The sequence below is a fragment of the Bos grunniens genome, chromosome 3 (genome assembly GCF_055505025.1).
Source record: "Bos grunniens cultivar Pamir isolate PY7600 chromosome 3, Bosgru_T2T1.0, whole genome shotgun sequence".
NCBI classification, from domain to species: domain Eukaryota; kingdom Metazoa; phylum Chordata; class Mammalia; order Artiodactyla; family Bovidae; genus Bos; species Bos grunniens.
The window spans coordinates 61,507,653-61,528,839 of record NC_141167.1 but is presented as its reverse complement, the minus strand read 5'-3'; the positions used below and the strand labels follow the sequence as shown (position 1 = coordinate 61,528,839).

The 21,187-nt window shown below is 36.4% G+C and overlaps 1 protein-coding gene across 5 annotated transcripts in view; it reads right to left on the bottom strand.

Annotated features, from left to right (window-relative positions):
- PRKACB (protein kinase cAMP-activated catalytic subunit beta) overlaps positions 1–21,187 on the bottom strand; it is a 151,493-nt gene that overhangs the window by 83,904 nt on the left and 46,402 nt on the right. The window contains exon 1 of one of the 5 annotated variants that reach the window (XM_086390788.1): positions 4,878–9,168. The exons of 2 other annotated variants lie outside the window; for them this stretch is intronic. Coding sequence is in view for 2 of the 3 variants with exons in the window: in XM_086390777.1 (XP_086246903.1) it covers positions 4,626–4,809 (184 nt within the window). In the remaining variant the exon portion in view is untranslated. Of the gene's footprint in view, positions 1–4,625; positions 9,169–21,187 lie in introns of those variants that run through there. 2 more of the 5 variants (XM_086390777.1, XM_086390786.1) reach the window with 2 other exon arrangements.

Genomic DNA, 21,187 nt, shown 5'->3' with positions numbered 1-21,187 from the left:
ATACATGCACCCCAACTTTCATAGCAGCACTGTTTACAATAGCCAAGACATGGAAGCAACCCAAATGTCCATCAATAGACAACTGGAAGGTATGGCATATGAACGTGTGTATATATGTGTGTGAATGTGTATATGTGTGTGTGTATATATATATGTAGGTGTACGTGTGTATACAAAATATATATATAAATATAAACATACATAATACTCAGCTACTAAAAATAATGAAATACTGCCATTTTCAGTAGCGTGGATGGCCCTAGAGAATATTATGCTTAGTGAAGTAAGTTAGAGAAAGACAAATATGACTCACAGACAGAAACAGACTCACAGACATAGAAAACCAACTCACAGACATTGAAAATAAACTTGTGGTTACCAAAGTAGAGAGGGAAAGGGTGGGCACAAATTAATGGTATGAGATTAACATATGCAAATTACTATATATAAAGTACAGAAGCAACAAGGATTTAATGTACAGCACAGGGAATTATACCCAGTATCTTGATAATGGAATAGAATCTGCAAAGAGCTAAAGCTGTTATAATAGACCAGTTTAGGCAGTTTTAACTTTCCAAAGTTCATACAGTCTTTAAGGCAGTTTACTCCCATGCTTTAGTGCAGGGGTCTCCAACCTCCAGGATCTAATGCATGATAATTTGAGGTGGAGCTGATGTAATAATAATAGAAATAAAGTGCACAGTCAGTGTAATGCACTTCAATCATCCTTCCCCCAGTCTGTGGAAAAACTGTCTTCCCCTGGTGCCTAAAAGGTTGGAGACAGCTGCTTTAGTGTACTATATCTGTATCTTTGTAACTTCTAAGCTAAAAGACCTCCCACATTATCTTTTCATCTACTTTTTTCATCTGCAATATTCCACTGCTTCTTGGTAGTAATTAAGTTTTTGAGGATTTACAATATTATAGCCTGAAAACTAGGCTATGGGAAAAATAAGATTGAATTATTACCCTCAAAAACAAGAGCAGAAAGAGCAAACATACAGACAACATAGTAGTCAAGGAACAATGAAATAGGAGCTTAAAAATGTATAAGTAACTTTCTGTGGGAGTTTAGCACTGAAGAAGAAATTAGCATTAAGAAGAAGATGGAGCTTTCAAGTATACTGAAGAATGAATTTTGAGACTCAGAGGAGGAAAACGTGACTGCAGCCATGAAATTAAAAGACACTTACTTCTTGGAAGGAAAGTTATGACCAACCTAGACAGAATATTAAAAAGCAGAGACATTACTTTGCCAACAAAGGTCTGTCTAGTCAAGGCTATGGTTTTTCCAGCAGTCATGTATGGATGTGAGAGTTGGACTATAAAGAAGGCTGAGCGCTGAAGAATTGATGCTTTTGAACTGTGGTGTTGGAGAAGACTCTTGAGAGTCCCTTGGACTGCAAGGAGATCCAACCAGTCTTCCTAAAGAAGATCAGTCCTGAATGTTCACTGGAAGGACTGATGTTGAAGCTGAAACTCCAATACTTTGGCCACCTGATGCAAAGAGCTGACTCATTTGAAAAGACCCTGATGCTGGGAAAGATTGAGGGCACGAGGAGAAGGGGATGACAGAGGATGAGATGGTTGGATGGTATCACCAACTCTATGGACATGAATTTTGGTAAACTCTGGGAGTTGGTGATGGACAGGGAGGCCTGGCGTGCTGTGGTTCATGGGGTCGCAAAGAGTTGGACACAACTGAGCGACTGAACTGAACTGAACTTAGCTCTGATTCTATCTGAAAAAAAATCCATATACAAAATTGCTCATTTGTTCAATACAGTATTTTTATCTAAACTTCACTAATATGGATTTGTATCTGCCAGAGAAATAACCCATCAATTCACAGGAAAGAATATGTAAAGTATTTGATGGTATTCATCTATTCAGTGCTTAAAGTGTTGCAATTAGACATTAAATATATAAAGTCCGACATTTAAAATGTGCAAAACTTCCATCAAGTTCAGCATTGTATAACTCAACACACCATTTATGATCAAAGAAAGATTTAGAAGCTAACCATAACAAATTTGCTAGAAAGAAAACTCAGTGGAATGTCAATATTCCCTTTCATTCTGAGTTAGAATAAAAAGAATTCCTTCATGTTTTTGTTTTGAACTTCATGTACTTATATGTTCATGGAATCAGCTGTTAAATATTTATGTTATCAAACAGGAATTCCTGTTACTTTAGTAGTAAAAGATAAAACACATTTAAGGCACCTGGAAACCACTATATGGCCTTTATTTTTTGTTTCTTCTTAAATTTAATGTCATTGAAGAATAAAGAAACTTGTATTAAAATTGTTACATTTCATATATACCTAAATTGATCATTATAATCTTTACTCAATAGTTCAGAAACCTAATTTTTAATAAAATTTAATGTAGTTTCTGTGCTTATTTCCTAAATAGAACTTTTGAAACAAGCATACTCAGAGAGCTTATCAGCAGGAGATATTACATTCTTTTTTCTTATCAAACAAATCATGCAAGTAAACTGTTCTAAATAGCATAAAGAATGTAGTTTGCATGAAAACTGCATACTGTCAAAGTGCCTTCCATAACTCACACTATAAATGAGTAAAAATTTGCGTTTCCACCAAAAATAAACCTTGGAATTTTGAAACAAAAGGATTCCTCTGTTTCTGTTGTATCCTTATTTTCTCCTCTACATCAAAACATTTCATAATAGGAAACCAGAACTCCATGCCTACCATACTCATCACTACATATATACAATTATTTTGTCTATGATATTCTGGGATATGAAATAGAAAGTGAAAGAATGCTTGATTAATGAACAGTCACTCTTTAAGTATTTCTTATATCACATCTATTATTTGAATGGCTACAAAGTTTGCACTTCATTTCACTGTACACACACAGAAGTCGCTTAGTTGTGTCCGACTCTTTGCGACCCCATGGATTGTAGCCCACCAGGCTCCTCGGTCCATGGGATTTTCCAGGCATGAATACTGGAGTGGGTTGCTGTTTCCTTCTCACTGTGCACTATGATCCTATTATTTTGTGACATCACAATAAAGAAAAATGTTAACAGCATTTTATTTGTTTCTCCAAAAGAAATCATAGTTCCTGATATTACCTTCAGTTGCTAGATTTTAATATGTGTCTCAGAAAGTGTTATAAGCCCCACCCATTTTTTTAAATGTTGAGGGTACAGCTCAAACACAACTTTTCATTATTAAAAGCCCATGACATTCATTATTTGTGACACATTTACTAAATACCCTCTATTTGTAGAAATAGGGGCTAGTGTACTAATCCAGTGCTGTCCTCATTCCTCATTGAATGTTTAATTAAAAGATCCCTGAAATGCATAAAAATGATTTCCAAAAGGCCTTAGGAGACTGCAATTTAACAGAACAGGGCTAGTAGAATGAACAGCAAACTTTTGTTGCTTGGTAAATTTTAATAATGTACTCCTATTTCAATATTCAACAGTTCATTACCTTGAAGATATTTGCAATTTCTCATTACCAACTTGCTACATAGTAAGGATTAATTATAAATCATCAAAATCTCTAGAAGGAAAAAAAGTACAAATACATGTTTTTTACTTTCTCCTTAATATAACTTAAAGGTAAAAAAAATTCTGATGTGATTAAAAAAAATTCAAATAAGCTTCTGTGGAACTATGAAGCTACTATATAAACAAAGGTACCGATTCTGCAAGCCATTCTTGTTCTGTTGTTGCTTTCTGAGCTGAGTTTTCTTAACTGCTATGGAGTATATAAACAGAAAGAGGCAAAACCTAGTGCTATTTGGTGATCAAAGACACTAAAAAGCACCAAGAGTAATTCTATTGTTCCTTTAATCAGAGGGACAAAAATACTGTGAGGAAGGTCCAAGGTGGGATGTGGAATGGCAGCATTGGTATTGTTTATAATTGAAATGTATCCTTTAAAAATTGCATGTCACAAAAAATCATTACGTATCACCATTTCAGCCAAGCAGTAAGTCCAAACACTTTACCATGTCTGGAAAGAATGTGATGCATGCATAAACAAGTACCCTCCACTATAAGAAAGCTTCTGATATTTTTAATGTTATAAATGTAAGATTTCACATAGAATACATAGAGTAATCATAGTATGCTTTCATATTATAAATCCTGCTTGTTAAACTAAAGTAACTTTTACACATGCATTTAAAAATAAAATATGGCAAACATAATAAAAATTTAATTATAAATTCAAGGGTTCTTTTACCCCCTTTTGAATTTTAAGGCTTAAAATGTATGACATTTAAAAAAATAAACTGATTATCTCTCAAATGTAGGCATTTCACTTTTACATAAAAACAAAAAATAGAAACAAAACTATAATACACACTAGAAATTTAAATCTTGCAGAAAATTTTCCCACTGATACTCAATTTAACTGATTGTATTTAAAACAAAACCATGAGCTATATGATTCAGCTCAATTTATAATCAAGCTTTTGTGGATTTTTTTCAACTTTACCTTGCAAAATATATTTGTGCAAATTACAAAAAAGACAACTAAAAAACACCCCCATAGTTCTCTGAGTGATTCTAAAACTCCAATTAGTATTTTAGCTTCTAGTTACAATGTATCAAAAAACAAAAACAAAACTTACTTGATCTGTCCCATAAGGCAGCATGTTCAGAGAAATGAAGGCTGTCATTTTCCAGAGCTGTTTTCTGATCATGTGCAGTACCTTTGGAGTGTCTATGAAATAATCGGCTAGCAAAACCTTCCAATTTCTGAAGAGCAGTAGTACCTGTATACTGGTTACAGGGTACTTCTCTGTAAGCTGCCATTCATGTGTATTTACACTTAACTTATCGTAACTGAAAATATTTCCAGAAGGAGCTCAACAACTACTTACACAGAAGCTAAGAGCTATGCATGTGTCAAACTTCCTGTTTGCAGAGTATTCAAACCACTACTGCTGTTCTGTTTCCTGTTAATATAAAACAGCACATTACTGAGCCTTAAAACTGTCCAACTAGAGATGAAGATTTTAAAGACTTGCAATATCATCCTAAAAGGGTCTATGTTTGAGTGTTTTAATACTAACACACAGGTTAATGAGAACATTAAATATAAAGCTTTAAATATAAATAATAAGCTGAAAAAAATTTTAAAAAGAAAAACTATTTAAACATACATTACAACCCTATATAAATAACTGAAGGTCAAACCACTCTCTGAATATAATGTTTAAAAGATTGTATGGTTTTTTCCCCCAGCAAATCAGCTAATACAGACTAGTATAGACTTTATAGATCCTTATAAACAGTTAACTTTTCATTGAAAACTGGTATGGAACAGATATTGCAAAACATTAAAAAACAAACATAACTTTTAATGAAAAAAATGTGAACTATAATTTAAAAAACCTCAACATTGCTAACTCACTGACTTAAATCTAATACATACAGAAATTACAAAAACTTAGTATGGTAGTTGCTGCTGCTGCTGCTAAGTCGCTTCAGTCATGTCCGACTCTGTGTGACCCCATAGACGGCAGCCCATTAGGCTCCTCTGTCCCTGGGATTCTTTGCTTACCAAACATAATTTGCTGACAAGTGGACATCAGCAGTACATTTTAAAACATTCTATGATTTGAAAAAATATTAAGATTTAAAATATATAAAATCAGTCACAGCAAGAAATTTCAATTGAGAGGAAAAAAATCCTTCTAGTTGACTGAGATATGTTAATTTCTAGACTTGACACTGAGGATTGCTCTTACCTGATCTCTTGATTTAGGGATCTCACTTTGAAACAGCTCCTTCAGGTAAAAGTAAACTGTCCATTTGCACAAAAAAGTAACCTGTGACATTTAAAAATGATTCGGGGTATTTGCCTTGTGACATTTTTATTTAAGGATGATAAGGGGGGAGGAAGGAGGGAAAGGAAAGATCTTTTAAAAAAAATCAAATGGGAGATGGAAGGGTGACTCGAGAGGGAGGGAATATGTGTATACCTATGGCTGATTCATGTTGAGGTTTGACAGAAAACAACAAAATTCTGTAAAGCAATTATCCTTCAATTAAAAAATAAATAAATTATAAAGTAATCTATCAAAAAATCTTATGATTTCCTGCCTACTGCTTAGCAAACAAAATAAATAGAAACAATAATGACAAGCAGAATAAAAAGGAATAATATGTAATCAAATTAGGATACCACACACACACACACACACACACACACACACACGCATACAAAGGAAACACTGACTAATGCATTTTGCCAAGAAAGAGCTCATTTGTGTACATTTTATTTTGTACAATAAAATTAGTACCAATCTAAACAAACAGGCAACAGTATCTACAAGACCAAACTTCTTAAATTGTAGCTTTCTGAGAAATGTGTGTATATAATAGATAATTTCTTTATTAACAACCGACTTTACACAAAACACACCATCAACAGGTGTCTACAGTCTTTAATAAACATCTATAGACTATTAGAGAAGGCAATGGCACCCCACTCCAGTACTCTTGCCTGGAAAATCCCATGGATGGAGGAGCCTGGTAGGCTGCAGTCCGTGGGGTCGAGAAGAGTCGGACACGACTGAGCGACTTCACTTTCCTTTTTTACTTTTATGCACTGGAGAAGGAAATGGCAACCCACTCCAGTGTTCTTGCCTGGAGAATCCCAGGGACGGGGGAGCCTGGTGGGCTGCTGTCTATGGGGTAGCACAGAGTCAGACATGACTGAAGTGACTTAGCTTAGCAGACTATGAGCTGTCTCTTTATGGGTGTAAAGTGGATAAAATTCCTGAATCTTTCACTTGCTTTCTTGGGATAAATTCTATTCATCCTCAAGGCTCAGCAAAGATGTCACCTCTTCATGGAATGTTTCCCACACATTTCCTGGAAAAGTAAACTGCTCTCTCCACTGTTTCCAATAATCTTGGAATTTTATGTTAAAATTTGTTTATAAATTTATGTCTCAAATTGTGCAATGCACATATTACATAATAAACATACATATAAAAGTATTCATTCATTTTTAATAAGTTAAGGTCTAAGTAGAATCAAACACTTGAAAATATTTTACTTATGATAGGATCATATTTGTAAATTATCCAACAACCACCTAGCTGTTTATATATAGAGACAACAGCAATGGAAGTAATGTCATTTAACTTCTCTATTTAATCTGTTACAAAATTTTATTCATTCTTTGAGTTTCATTTTTATTAGTGCAAATGTGGATTTCTAAAATAACTTCTTTTCCCTTCTTCCAGCCACTCCTTGCAATCACTCATCTCTGACATATGAACCTCCCCAAATATTACACTCACAGTATTCCCTTGCCAAAAGTACAAGCTAATTCTAATATTTCAGCCCAAAATATTTGTTTTTAACACATGTCTAGCTAGACAGATCCAACATTGCTGGAGTTTTGTACAAATATTCCAGATTTCTAATTATAACACTCAGATTAATTTATTTAAAGCAATGTATAAACTTTATAACAAAATTACCATAGGAAGGAGGGGGAGGAGGTGGAGGAAGCAGAGAAGGGAGTAATCTTCAACATTTAAAATTTATCCTTTTTCTTCAATAAAACTCTTTTTTATGTTACAAAGTCCTTATAGAAAGCAAAATCTTTAGTCCTTACAGCAGTATTTCTATATATAGTAATGTGACCAGGAAGCTGTTGTTATATAAGTACTTAGGCAATTTGATTCTTACTACAAAGAACTCTACTGTCATCTACTGCTAGAAAGAAATAACTACAGCTTTAACTAAAACTGAATTTCTTCATAATTCAAATTAATATTAAGAAGTATTTTGCTTGTTACCCTGATAGTATCTTCATAACCTGAATTTGTGCTAAGATGTCTAGCCATCTACCCAAAACTTGCTGTAACAACATATCTTATATTCTATTAATAGTTTAAATAATGTATGATAATAAATTATACCAGGGCTTCCCTGGTAGCTCAGATGGTAAAGAATCTGCCTGCATTGCTGGAGACCTGGGTTTGATCCCTGGGTCGGGAAGATCTCCTGGAGAAGAGAAGGCAAACCACTCCAGCATTCTCGCCTGGAGAATCCCATGGGCAGACCATGGGATCACAAAGAGTCTGACATGACTAAGCGACTAACACTTTCACTACGATAATAAAACTAGAGAGTAATCAACCTAGAAGTTATAAAATCTTTATTATTCATTCTGCATTAATTCTAAAATTCATAATAATTTTCAGAGTTGAACCTCCTTTGATTGCCATATCACAAAATATTGCTTTATTTCTGATGTTTAATAATAGTAATGATGATACCTTACATTTACAAAAACCTTTTACAACATATAAAATGGTTTCCACTGATTTCAAAAGAAGCAAACAGGACAGGTATTATTATCCTTATTTTAAGATTAGAAAACAAACATATAAAATATTAAGTGACTTGCCAAAAGTCACCTATGTCCTCTGCTTCCTGCTGCTGCTGCTAAGTTGCTTCAGTCGTGTCCGACTCTGTGAGACCCCATCAAGGTTATCTGTACTGACAAAATGATTCCCACAGTAAAGACTTTTTCAAACAAGGGTAGGGAAGTAGAGATTAACGGCTAGTAGGAGATGGAAATAGTTTCCAAAGTCTGAGATTCTGCTACGAGAAAATGTTCATTCAGATGGTTACCTTATTAGCCATGCAATTTCACTGTCCACATTTATGTTTATAATCATGTTGGGGCCAAGTAGAACTATATACTTTAGAGTTTGAAGGTTAAATTAAAAAAACAAACAAACACGGAAGCATATTTGATACGTAAATAATATATCTGCTGCAGGCAGAGAGGAAATGATATGACCATGACCCCTGCTATACAAACAAAGGTTTTGGAGTAATAGTTTTGCCTTTCCCAAAATGGATTCATACCTTTTATAAGTGAATTCAACTATTTAAGACTGGCTGATTGCATTTAGCACAGCATAACAACAGAGGTTCATCCATGTTGTGTTTTTCAATAGCTTACTAATTTTTTATTGACTAGTACTCCACTGTATGGACTTACCACAATTTATATATACATGTACAATCAAATTGCCTTTGCACCTTTGTCAAAAATCAGTTACCCATAACTGAGTAGGTCTATTCTAGATTTTCTACATTGTTCTACTGACCTATGTGCCAGTTCTTTCATCAGTGGGATACTGTGTTGGGTACTGTATCTTTTAAGTAAGTCTTCTTAAAAGATACAGTACCCAACACAGTATCCCACTGATTGTATAAATCTTTCAACATTTTTTTGTAAATTGTTTTGGCTATTATAGTTTCTTAACTTCTCTATATAAATTTTAAAAGTTTGTCCATGTCTACAAAAAGAATGTTGCTAGAACTTAATTGAGATTGTTTATTGAGAGAAATGATAACAATAGGTTGAGTCTTTCAATCCATGATCATATCGTATCTCATTTTTCAGGGCCTTTGGTTTCCTTCATCAATGTTTTATATTTTTCAGCATACAGATCCTGTACATATTTTGTCAGTCTTATCCCTAAGTACTTACTGCTCTTTAATTGGAGCTATTATAAGTGGTACTTTGAAAGATGTTTGCAGCTGTTCGTTGCTAGTATATTGAAATACGACTTATTTTTGTATGCTAACCTTGTGTACTGGAACATGGCTAAACCCACTTATTAAGCTTTGGGGATCTTTTCCTTTTGTAGATTGCTTGAGATTTTCTTTGTAGAAAATTGTTACCTTTGAACAGATACAGTTTGGTTTATTTTTCCTTTTTAATTCCTTTGTTATTTACTTTTCTTGCCATACTGTACTGCCTAGGACTTCCGGGAACACGTTAAACAAGTGGTAAGACTGAACATTCTTGCCTTATTCCCAATCTTAGGAACAAAGGGTTCAGTTTCTCATCATTAATTTTGATGTGAACTGTAGAAATTTTTTGTAGGTGCTCCGTACTGAGATAAAGAACTTCACTTGTAATCCTAGTTAGCCGAGTGCTTATATAAAAAGGATGAATTTCATTAAATGGTTTTTCACATTTGTTGGTTTGATCATATGGCTTTAGTCTTCTTTAGTCTGCTAATATGGTGGATAACAGTTACTAATTTTCAAACATTCAGAAAATGAAGATCATGGCATCCGGTCCCATCACTTCATGAGAAATAGATGGAGAAACAGTGGAAACAGTGTCAGACTTTATTTTGGGGGGCTCCAAAATCACTGCAGATGGTGACTGCGGCCATGAAATTAAAAGACGCTTACTCCTTGGAAGGAAAGTTATGACCAACCTAGATAGCATATTCAAAAGCAGAGACATTACTTTGCCAACAAAGGTCCGTCTAGTCAAGGCTATGGTTTTTCCTGTGGTCATGTATGGATGTGAGAGTTGGACTGTGAAGAAGGCTGAGAACCAAAGAATTGATGCTTTTGAACTGTGGTGTTGGAGAAGACTCTTGAGAGTCCCTTGGACTGCAAGGAGATCCAACCAGTCCATTCTGAAGGAGATTAGCCCTGGGATTTCTTTGGAAGGAATGATGCTAAAGCTGAAACTCCAGTACTTTGGCCACCTCATGCGAAGAGTTGACTCATTGGAAAAAACTCTGATGCTGGGAGGGATTGGGGGCAGGAGGAGAAGGGGACGATGGAGGATGAGATGGCCGGATGGCATCGCTGACTCGATGGACGTGAGCCTAGGTGAACTCAGGGAGTTGGTGATGGACAGGGAGGCCTGGCGTGCTGTGATTCATGGGGTTGCAAAGAGTTGGACACGACTGAGCAACTGAACTGAACTGAACTGAAACCAGACTTGAATTCCCAACATAAATACCTCTTGGTCTTGGTGTACTATTCTTTTCTAAATCGCTGAATTCAATTTAGTAATATTTTATTAAAGATTGGTATATGTTTACAAGATATATTGTTTTGAAGTTTTATTTTTATGTACAGTCTTTGCATGATTTTGACATCAGATTAAGAAAGGCTGCATAAAATAGAGGATTCTTTTATTGAATTTTTATTATCTTTTTTTATTAGAAGGATAATTGATTTACAGAACCTAATTGTTTTCTGCCAAATATCAACATGAATCAGCCATAGATTTACATATGTCCCCTCCCTCTTGAATTTCCCTCCCATCTCCTCCCCCATCATATCCCTCTAGACTGTTTCAGAGTCCCTATTTGAGCTCCCTGAGTCATACAGCAAATTCCCATTAGATATCTATTTTATTTATGGTATTGTAAGTTTCCATGTTACTCTCTCCATACATCTCACCCTCTTCTTCCTCCCCTCTTCCCCATGTCCATAAGTCTGTTCCCTATGTCTGTTTCTCCATTGTTGTGCTACAAATAAATTTATCAATTCCATCTTATTAGATTCCATATATATGCAGTAGTATACGATATTTATCTTTCTCTTTCTGACTTACTTCACCTCTGTATAATAGGCTATAGGTTTGTCCATCTCATTAGAACTGACTCAAATATGTTCCTTTTTATGGCTGAGTAAGATAATCACGTTGGTGTGATCACTCACCTAGAGCCAGACATCCTGGAATGTGAAGTCAAGTGGGCCTTAGAAAGCATCACTACTAACAAAGCTAGTGGAGGTGATGGAATCCAGTTGAGCTATTTCAAATCCTGAAAGATGATGCTGTGAAAGTGCTGCACTCAATATGCCAGCAAATATGGAAAACTCAGCAGTGGCTACAGGACTGGAAAAGGTCAGTTTTCATTCCAATCCCAAAGAAAGGCAATACCAAAGAATGCTCAAACTACCACACAATTGCACTCATCTCACATGCTAGTAAAGTAATGCTCAAAATTCTCCAAGCCATGTTTCAGCAATACATGAACCATGAACTTCCAGATGTTCAAGCTGGCTTTAGAAAAGGCAGAGGAACCAGAGATCAAATTGCCAACATCCGCTGGATCATGGAAAAAGCAAGAGAGTTCCAGAAAAACATCTATTTCTGCTTTATTGACTATGCCAAAGCCTTTGACTGTGTGGATCACAATAAACTGTGAAAAATTCTTCAAGAGATGGGAATACCAGACCACCTGATCTGCCTCTTGAGAAATCTGTATGCAGGTCAGGAAGCAACAGTTAGAACTGGACATGGAACAACAGACTGGTTCCAAATAGGAAAAGGAGTACGTCAAGGCTGTATATTGTCACCCAGCTTATTTAACTTATATGCAGAGTACATCATGAGAAATGCTGGACTGGAAGAAGCACAAGCTGGAATCAAGATTGCCAGGAGAAATATCAATAACCTCAGATATGCAGATGATACCACCCTTATGGCAGAAAGTGAAGAGGAACTCAAAAGCCTCTGATGAAAGTGAAAGAGGAGAGTGAAAAAGTTGGCTTAAAGCTCAACATTCAGAAAACGAAGATCATGGCATCCGGTCCCATCACTTCATGGGAAGTAGGTGGGGAAACAGTGGACACAGTGTCAGACTTTATTTTTCTGGGCTCCAAAATCACTGCAGATGGTGACTGCAGCAATGAAATTAAAAGACGCTTACCCCTTGGAAGGAAAGTTATGACCAACCTAGATAGCATGTTCAAAAGCAGAGACATTACTTTGCCAACAAAGGTCTGTCTAGTCAAGGCTATGGTTTTTCCTGTGGTCATGTATGGATGTGAGAGTTGGACTGCAAAGAAAGCTGAGCACCGAAGAATTGATGCTTTTGAACTGTGGTGTTGGAGAAGACTCTTGACAGTGCCTTGGACTGCAAGGAGATCCAACCAGTCCATTCTGAAGGAGATCAGCCCTGGGATTTCTTTGGAAGGAATGATGCTAAAGCTGAAATTCCAGTACTTTGGCTACCTCATGCGAAGAGTTGACTCATTGGAAAAAACTCTGATGCTGGGAGGGATTGGGGGCAGGAGGAGAAGGGGACGATGTAGGATGAGATGGCTGGATGGCATCGCTGACTCGATGGACGTGAGTCTGAGTGAACTCTGGGAGTTGGTGATGAACAGGGAGGCCTGGCGTGCTGCGATTCATGGGGTCGCAAAGAGTCGGACACGACTCAGCGACTGAACTGAACTGAACTGAAACTTATTTTAGAATAGTTTTAGATTTACAGAAAAAATTGCTAAGATACTAGTACAGACAGGTACCATATACCCAACATCAGTTTCCATTATTATCAACATCTCACATTAACATGGTAGATTTGTACAGTTAATAAACCAATATTAATACCGTATTGTTACTAAAGTCCAAAGTTTACTCAGATTTCCTTTTTCAGTTTTTACCTAATTATTTCCTTTCCTGTTCCAGGATCTCCTCTAGGATACTGCATTACATTTAGTGTTCAAGTCTCCTTAGGCACTTCTTGGCTGTGATGGTTTCTCCAACTCTCCTTGCTTTGATGATCTTGACAATTTTCAGCTTTGGTCATGTATGTTGTAGAGTATACCTCTGTTGGTATTTGTGTGATTTTTTTTTTTATGATTAGCTAGGGTTATGGTTCTTAATAAGAGGAAGAGGACAACAGAAGCAAAGTTGCATTTATATCATATCAAAGCTATATACTATCAACAAGGCTTATCACTGTGGATGCTGACCTGGATGCATTGATCACCTAGCTGAAGTAGTTATCAGGTGACTTCACTTATAATTACTTCTCCCCGTTTCTTTCCATACTGTACTCTTTGAAATAAACTCACTATGCCCAGGGCACACTTCAAGAATAGGGAGTTATACTATCTCATTGAAGGCATAGTGGAATTCTGCCTAGGAAATGTATCTCTTCTGCCTATTTATTTATTCAATCACTTATTAACATCAACATGAACTCATGGATATTTATTCTATACTTTGGACCCTAATCCAATACTACATTATTTTGTTGTTAAAATTACTCAAGCTTTGAGCACTGGAAACTCAATTGCCTCTATGTCTTTTGACACGTAATCGTGTGTGCATACACACATGTGCATGCATGCGTATTTGAGCACTTACTTATTTTCTACCACTATAAAATGCTGCCGCTGCTGCTAAGTCACTATAAAATGGGCCATGCTCATTTTCTGTACTTACTGCTCCAGTCCCCAAATCAGTCATTTCTCCAATAAGCCCTACTTCCTTTACTAGAGCATAGTATTAGAAATCAAGACTTTCAAACTAGGTGTGCTTACAGCTACTGGGATGTTGTTGCTTCCAGGCCCTCTTAGCTGTGAAAGAGAGAAATGTATGTGAATACTAACATATATGTATATCCATTTTTATAAATATTTCTATATGTAACCACCTACATCTAAAGTAAGATAAACATAAGTTCTTCCTGGTACTGCTAACTCTAATTCATTACTCTACAATTCATTTTAGCTTCCTCCCTTGCTTACCTGAAAACTCCCACTTCAATAGTGAAACTTGGCTTCCACCATTAGCCATCCATTTACTTACTTGTTTAATTTCAGTATACACACATGGCAACACCAGCATTGTGAATCTGATCCAGTTAAAAACGTTATCCCCATGGGAAACAACTTTATCAACCAGAGTACACTACTATGCAGTTTCTTTAGCCTCTGCTATTAGAGACTCTACTTACTTCCAAATTTACTTAGGTCAGCACCTACTGTGTCATGTTTAGTGAAGATGTTTCACACATTTGTAATACAGTTAGAATGTTTTCTCACATTCTGCCTTTCATTCTTGGATTCCTCAGCCTATTAAATGATTTCTTTTTAATTTTGCGTACATTAAAGTTTACTCTTTGTACTTCAAAAGCTATAGGTTTGAATAAATACATACTGTCATGTATCCACAATTATGCATCATACAGAATAAACTACCACCTTAGTATTAATAAATCTCCAATGCATCCCTATCTTTGGCACCTCCTGACTTTTTTTTTATAATTACCAGAAATTTGCCTTTTCCAGAATGTCATTTAACTCAAATCATACTCCATAGAATCTCTCAGACTGTAATCACTTAGCAGTATGCATTTAAAATTTGTACGTATCTTTTTGTGCCTTTACAGTTCATTTGTTAATAATCATTGAATAATTTTCCATTATATGGATATACCACAGCTTGTTTATACATTTACCTCCTGAAGGATATTTCGGTTGCTTCTAGTTTTCAGCAATCATGAATAACACTGCCACCATCTTTCATGTGCAGGTTGTTGTGTGAACATAGTATTTAAATCTCTATAATAAATTCCCAGGAGTGTGACTGCTAGATTGTAGAACGACTATGTTTAGCTTTCCAAAAAATTGCCAAAATGGCTATACCACTTTTCATTACTACTAGCAATAAAAATGAACTTCCAGATGATCAAGCTGGCTTTAGAAAAGGCAGAGGAACCAGAGGCCAAATTGCCAAAATCCACTGGATCATCAAAAAAGCAAGAAATGTCCAGAAAAACGTCTATTTCTGGTTTATTGACTATGCCAAAGCCTTTGACTGTGTGGATCACAACAGACTGTGGGAAATTCTGAAAGAGATGGGAATACCAGACCACCTGACCTGCCTCTTGAGAAACCTATATGCAGGTCAGGAAGCAACAGTTAGAAGTGGACATGGAACAGACTGATTCCAAATAGGAAAAGGAGTACATCAAGGCTGTATATTGTCACCCTGCTTATTTAACTTATATGCAGAGTACATCATGAGAAACGCTGGACTGGAAGAAGCACAAGCTAGGATCAAGTTTGCTGGGAGAAACATCAATAACCTCAGATATTCAGATGACACCCCCCTTATGGCGGAAAGTGAAGAGGAACTAAAGAGCCTCTTGATGAAAGCGAAAGAGGAGAGTGAAAAAATTGGCTTAAAGCTCAACATTCAGAAAACGAAGATCATGGCATCCAGTCCCATCACTTCATGGCAAACAGATGGGGAAACAGTGGCTGACTTCATTTTTTTGGGCTCCAAAATCACTGCAGATGGTGACTGCAGCCATGAAATTAAAAGAGGCTTGCTCCTTGGAAGGAAAGTTATGACCAACCTAGACAGCATATTAAAAAGCAGAGACATTACTTTCCCAACAAAGGTCCATCTAATCAAGGTCATGGTTTCTCCAGTAGTCATGTAAGGATGTGAGAGTTGGACTATAAAGAAAGCTGAGCGCTGAAGAATTGATGTTTTTAAACTGTGGTGTTGGAGAAGACTCTTGAGAGTTCCTTGGACTGCAAGGAGACCCAAGCAGTCCATCCTAAAGGAGATCAGTCCTGGGTGTTCATTGGAAGGACTGATGTTGAAGCTGAAACTCCAGTACTTTGGCCACCTGATGCGAAGAGCTGACTCATTCGAAAAGACCCTGATGCTGGGAAAGACTGGGGGCAGGAAGAGAAAGGGACAACAGAGGATGAGATGGTTGGATGGCATCACCAACTCAATGGACATGAGTTTGTGTAAACTCCGGGAGTTGGTGATGCACAGGGAGGCCGGCGTGCTCCAGTCCATGGGGTCACAAAGAGTTGGACAAGACTGAGCAACTGAACTGAACTGAAGCGCTAAAAAGTTCCTATTGCTCTGCATCCTTGTCAGGAATTTGCAGTTGTGTGTGTGTGTGTGTGTTTAATTATTCTAATTCTAAAAGATGTACAGTGGTATCTCATTGTTGTTTTAACTTTCAAATCCGTAGTAACAAAGTTAAGCATCTTTTCATATGCTTATATGCCATCTTTAGGGAATTTAGATGATTATTTTTTCCAGTGCATGCATTCAAGGTTATAAATTGCCTTCTAAGTACTGCTTTTTCTAAATCCCCCAAATTTTGATAAGTTGTATTTTTATTTTATTTTTTTTAATTCTTCCAATTTTATTTTTAAACTTTACATAATTGTATTAGTTTTGCCAAATATCAAAATGAATCCGCCACAGGTATACATGTGTTCCCCATCCCGAACCCTCCTCCCTCCTCCCTCCCCATACCATCCCTCTGGGCCGTCCCAGTGCACCAGCCCCAAGCATCCAGCATCATGCATCGAACCTGGACTGGCAACTCATTTCCTACATGATATTTTACATGTTTCATTGCCATTCTCCCAAATCTTCCCACCCTCTCCCTCTCCCACAGAGTCCATAAGACATAATAAAAAATTAGTTCAAAAGTTTTTTTAAAAATTTCTCAAGACCTCGTCTTTTGACCCATGTGTTACTTAGATGTATGGTCTGTAATTAACTTCCAAGTATTTGGAAATTTTTCTAGTTTACTTTTTATAATCAGTTTTTCATTCAGTTCCATTGTGATCTACAAATATACTTTGCATGAGTACTATTTTTTAAACTTTCAAGGTGTGGTATACAGCCCATAATGTGCTCTATCTTGGTGAATTTTCCATGCAAGTTGGAGAAGAATGTAGATTCTGTTGAAACGACAAAATCTACATTCTGTTAAATATGTTGTTGGCATATTCTATACATGTTATTAGCTCAAGTTGACTAATTGATAGTGTTGTAGGTCATCAACATACTTACTGATTTTTATGCCTGCTTGGCATATCAAGTATCAAAACAGGGATCTAAGTCTCCAACTATAATAGTGCATCTGTCTATTTTTCCTTTCAATTCTATCTGCTTTTGCCTCATGTATTTTGACACTCTGTTGTTAAAAGCTAATTTTTAGAATTGTTAAAACTTGGAGAACTGACCACCAAATCATTATATAATGTTCCTTTGTATTCCTCATAATTTTCATTGTTCTAAAATATGCTTTGTCTAAAATTAATATAGGTAATCCAAGTAACTTTTGGTTAGCGATAACATGGCATATCTTTTCTCCTTTCATTTTCTTTTGTCAGGTAGATAAAAAAAAAGGGAGTCCAAGATAGTGCAATCACACAAATGGAGAACAAGCCTATAAGAGGGGAATCAAGAACCTGAATGAGAACCTGTGGTCATGGGTATAACCAGTCAGGTGAATGCTGGTACCAACCCCTCCCTATTTGCATAGGACCTAAACTGGGAAAACACACCCTCTCCTGTGACTAGTCCTGGCTGTAACCAATCAGGTGAACACTGGTACCCATCCCCTATTTTGCATACAGTGTAACCAATCAGGAACCATGGGGAGGAGACAAAAAGTATAAAAGGGGGAGCCAAGAAGACACGGAGCTGCCTCCTGGGCCACCGTGCCCTTGCCTCGTGGTAGCCTGCTGCCCAGTTGACCTGTAACTAAGCTGTAACTAGCTTGTCCTAGGAGAAGGCAATGGCAACCCACTCCAGTACTCTTGCCTGGAAAATCCCATGGACGGAGGGGCCTGGTGGGCTGCAGTCCATGGGGTCGCTAGGAGTCGGAAAGGACTGAGCGACTTCACTTTCACTTTTCACTTTCATGCATTGGAGAAGGAAATGGCAACCCACTCCAGTGTTCTTGCCTGGAGAATCCCAGGGATGGGGGAGCCTGGTGGGCTGCCATCTATGGGGTCACACAGAGTCGGACACGACTGAAGCGACTTAGCAGCAGCAGCAGCAGCAGCTTGTCCTAGGAACACAGCCTGCTGCCCACTTAATACAAATCCTGCCTCTTTGAGCTACAAGTGGTCCAGCCTTCCAAATCTTTGTTAGGAGGAGACAAGATCCAAGAGAGAGAAATATAACAACCTGACACTTTTTACCTGATTCCTTGTATTTAAAGTGAATTTCTTACAAGCAACAGATAGCTGGGTCTTCTTTTTTTATACATGAGGGTCTTGTTTTTTAATCCACTCTGACAATCTCTTTTGATGTATTTATACCATTCATATTTAAAGTGACTGTTGAAACAGATTAATATTCACTGTTGTTTGTAACTGTTTCCTACTTCTTGTAGCACTTTTTTTCCCCCTGTTTTTCTGCTTCCTCTGATTTTATTTGACGTTTTATACAATTTTAATCTCCTCTCAACACATCAATTATACTTCTTTTCAAAATTTTTTAGTTGTTGTCCTAGTGTTTGCAATATACATTTTTAACTGAATTAAGTCCATCTTTAAATAACAGTATATTGCTTCATTTGTAGTGCAGCTACATTCTAACAGTGTATTCCCAAGTCCTTTCTCTTATCCCTTATGACACTGCTGTCATTCATCTCCCTTAGCCATATGCTAGAATCACCCTGTATATTGTTACCATTATTAAACAGTTGCCTTTTAGAGCAATGATGAATAAGAAAAGATTTTTATTTTACCTTCACTTTTATCCAATACTTTTCCTTTCTTTATGTACATCCAAATTTCTAACCTACGTAATTTTTGTTCTCCATGAAGAACTTTTACAATTTTTGCAAGACAGATATGCTGGCAATGAATAGCCTTCATTTTTGTTTGTCTGAGAGAGTCTCTGTCCTTCACTTTTGAAGGATAATTTCACTGGATATAAAATTAATTATAGGTTAGTGGGTTTTTTCTTTCTCCTCTTAAATATTTTACTGCCCTCTCTTCTTGCCTGCATAGTGATGAGAAGCCTGCCATAATTCTTATTCTGTGATGCTTCAAATAAGTTTTTTTCCATCTCCTCTGACTTCTTTCAAGATTCTTTTAGTCTTTGGTTTTCTGCAGTATTTAATGATGTGCCCAAGTGTAGTTATTTTGGTATTTACTTTGCTTGATACTTTCAAACTAGGCTTCCTGGGCCTGTATTTTGATGTCTATCATTAATTTTGTAACACTTTCTCTGCCATTATCACTTCAAAAATTTCTTTTGCTGCTTTTACTTCTCCTTCTGGTATTCCAATTATGCTGTATGTTACACTTTTCAAAACTGTCCCATAATCCTTGGATGTTCTATTCTGGGTTTCTTTCCATTCTTTTTTCTCATTGTACTTCAATTTAGACAGTTTCTATCAACCAATCTTCAGCCTCATTGATACCTTCCTCTGTTCTGTCCAATCTGTTGATGAACCCATCAAAACATTTATTTCTGTTACTGTATTTTTTTTTTTTACGTTTACCATTTTCTTTTGATTCCAAAGACTTGCTCTCACAAGTTTTTCACTCTCATGCAAGTCCATACTCAGCCTCCAGAAACTTAATAATATTATCATTTAAATGTCCTAATGATGATGTATGGCTCCAGTGGCTTCTGCTCTCAACTTCGTAAGCTCATCTTTGCTGCAAGTCTCTGGATTTGCCTCACTCCAGATTTCAGGTTGGTGGCAGCTCTTGTAAGATCAGGAGTGATGGTTCACTGGTTAAGACTCTGTGCTTCCACTGCAGGGGGCATAGGTTTGATCCCTGGTTGAGGAACTAAGATCTCACACACTATGTGTGTGAGATCTAACCTAACCAAAAATAAATAAAAGCTCTTTAAAAATTAAAAAAAAAAAAAAAAAAAGGAGTGATGACTTCTAGCTTTGTAATACCATCAGAGCTGAAACTAGAAGTCTCTTTCCTTCCTCTTTTATTCCTGTTTCCTTGTTCTTGCATTCTTTCTTACTTGAATACTGCACATTTATATAGTTGGGGTTTTTTTTGGTGTTTTTCTAGAGATTACAATATACATACTTCACTTCTCATAGTCTACTTAGATTAAAATTTTACTTCAAGTGAAATTTATGAGCCTTATAAACATTTGGTTTCCTTTAAATTCTTCCTTTATATTGCAGTTGTCATGTTTATACATCAACATACATTGGAGATCCCATAAGACATTATAATTTTTTATTTCAACCATCATATTTCAATCAACCCAAGAGAAAAACAGTCTGTTACATTTATCCAGATATTTACCATTTCTGTTGCTCCTTGTCCTTTCATGAAGTTCTAAATTTTTCTCTGGTATCTTTTCTTTTCTGCCTGAATAACTTCATCTACCATTTCTTTTAGAGCAAAACTTCTGGTGAAAAATTATCCTTGGTTTTAGTAATTTCACTACGATGTATTTGGGTGTGATTTTCTTGAGCTTCTTAAATTTTTAAATTATGTTTTGCCAAATTTGGGGAATTTTAAGACATATTTCTTCATTTTTTTCTGCATTAATCTTTTTCCTCTCCTACTATAATTTTAATGTGTCAATGAAAAAATTGTGCCTGCCATCTCAATACACAAAGGATATTGCAGCCATCAAGCCATCACATATAGCTGCCCCTCCAGTGAGCCCTGAGGAAACTCGGATAGAAACAGGATGCCTGCCACCAAGCCATGAGCCACTATAACCACCCTCAAGTGGTGAACCCTGAGAAGACAGCACAGGCCCCAGATAGCTGAGGTGTATGTCAAAGGAATGATTCATTAAGCCCAGACTTTTCATCTTCAC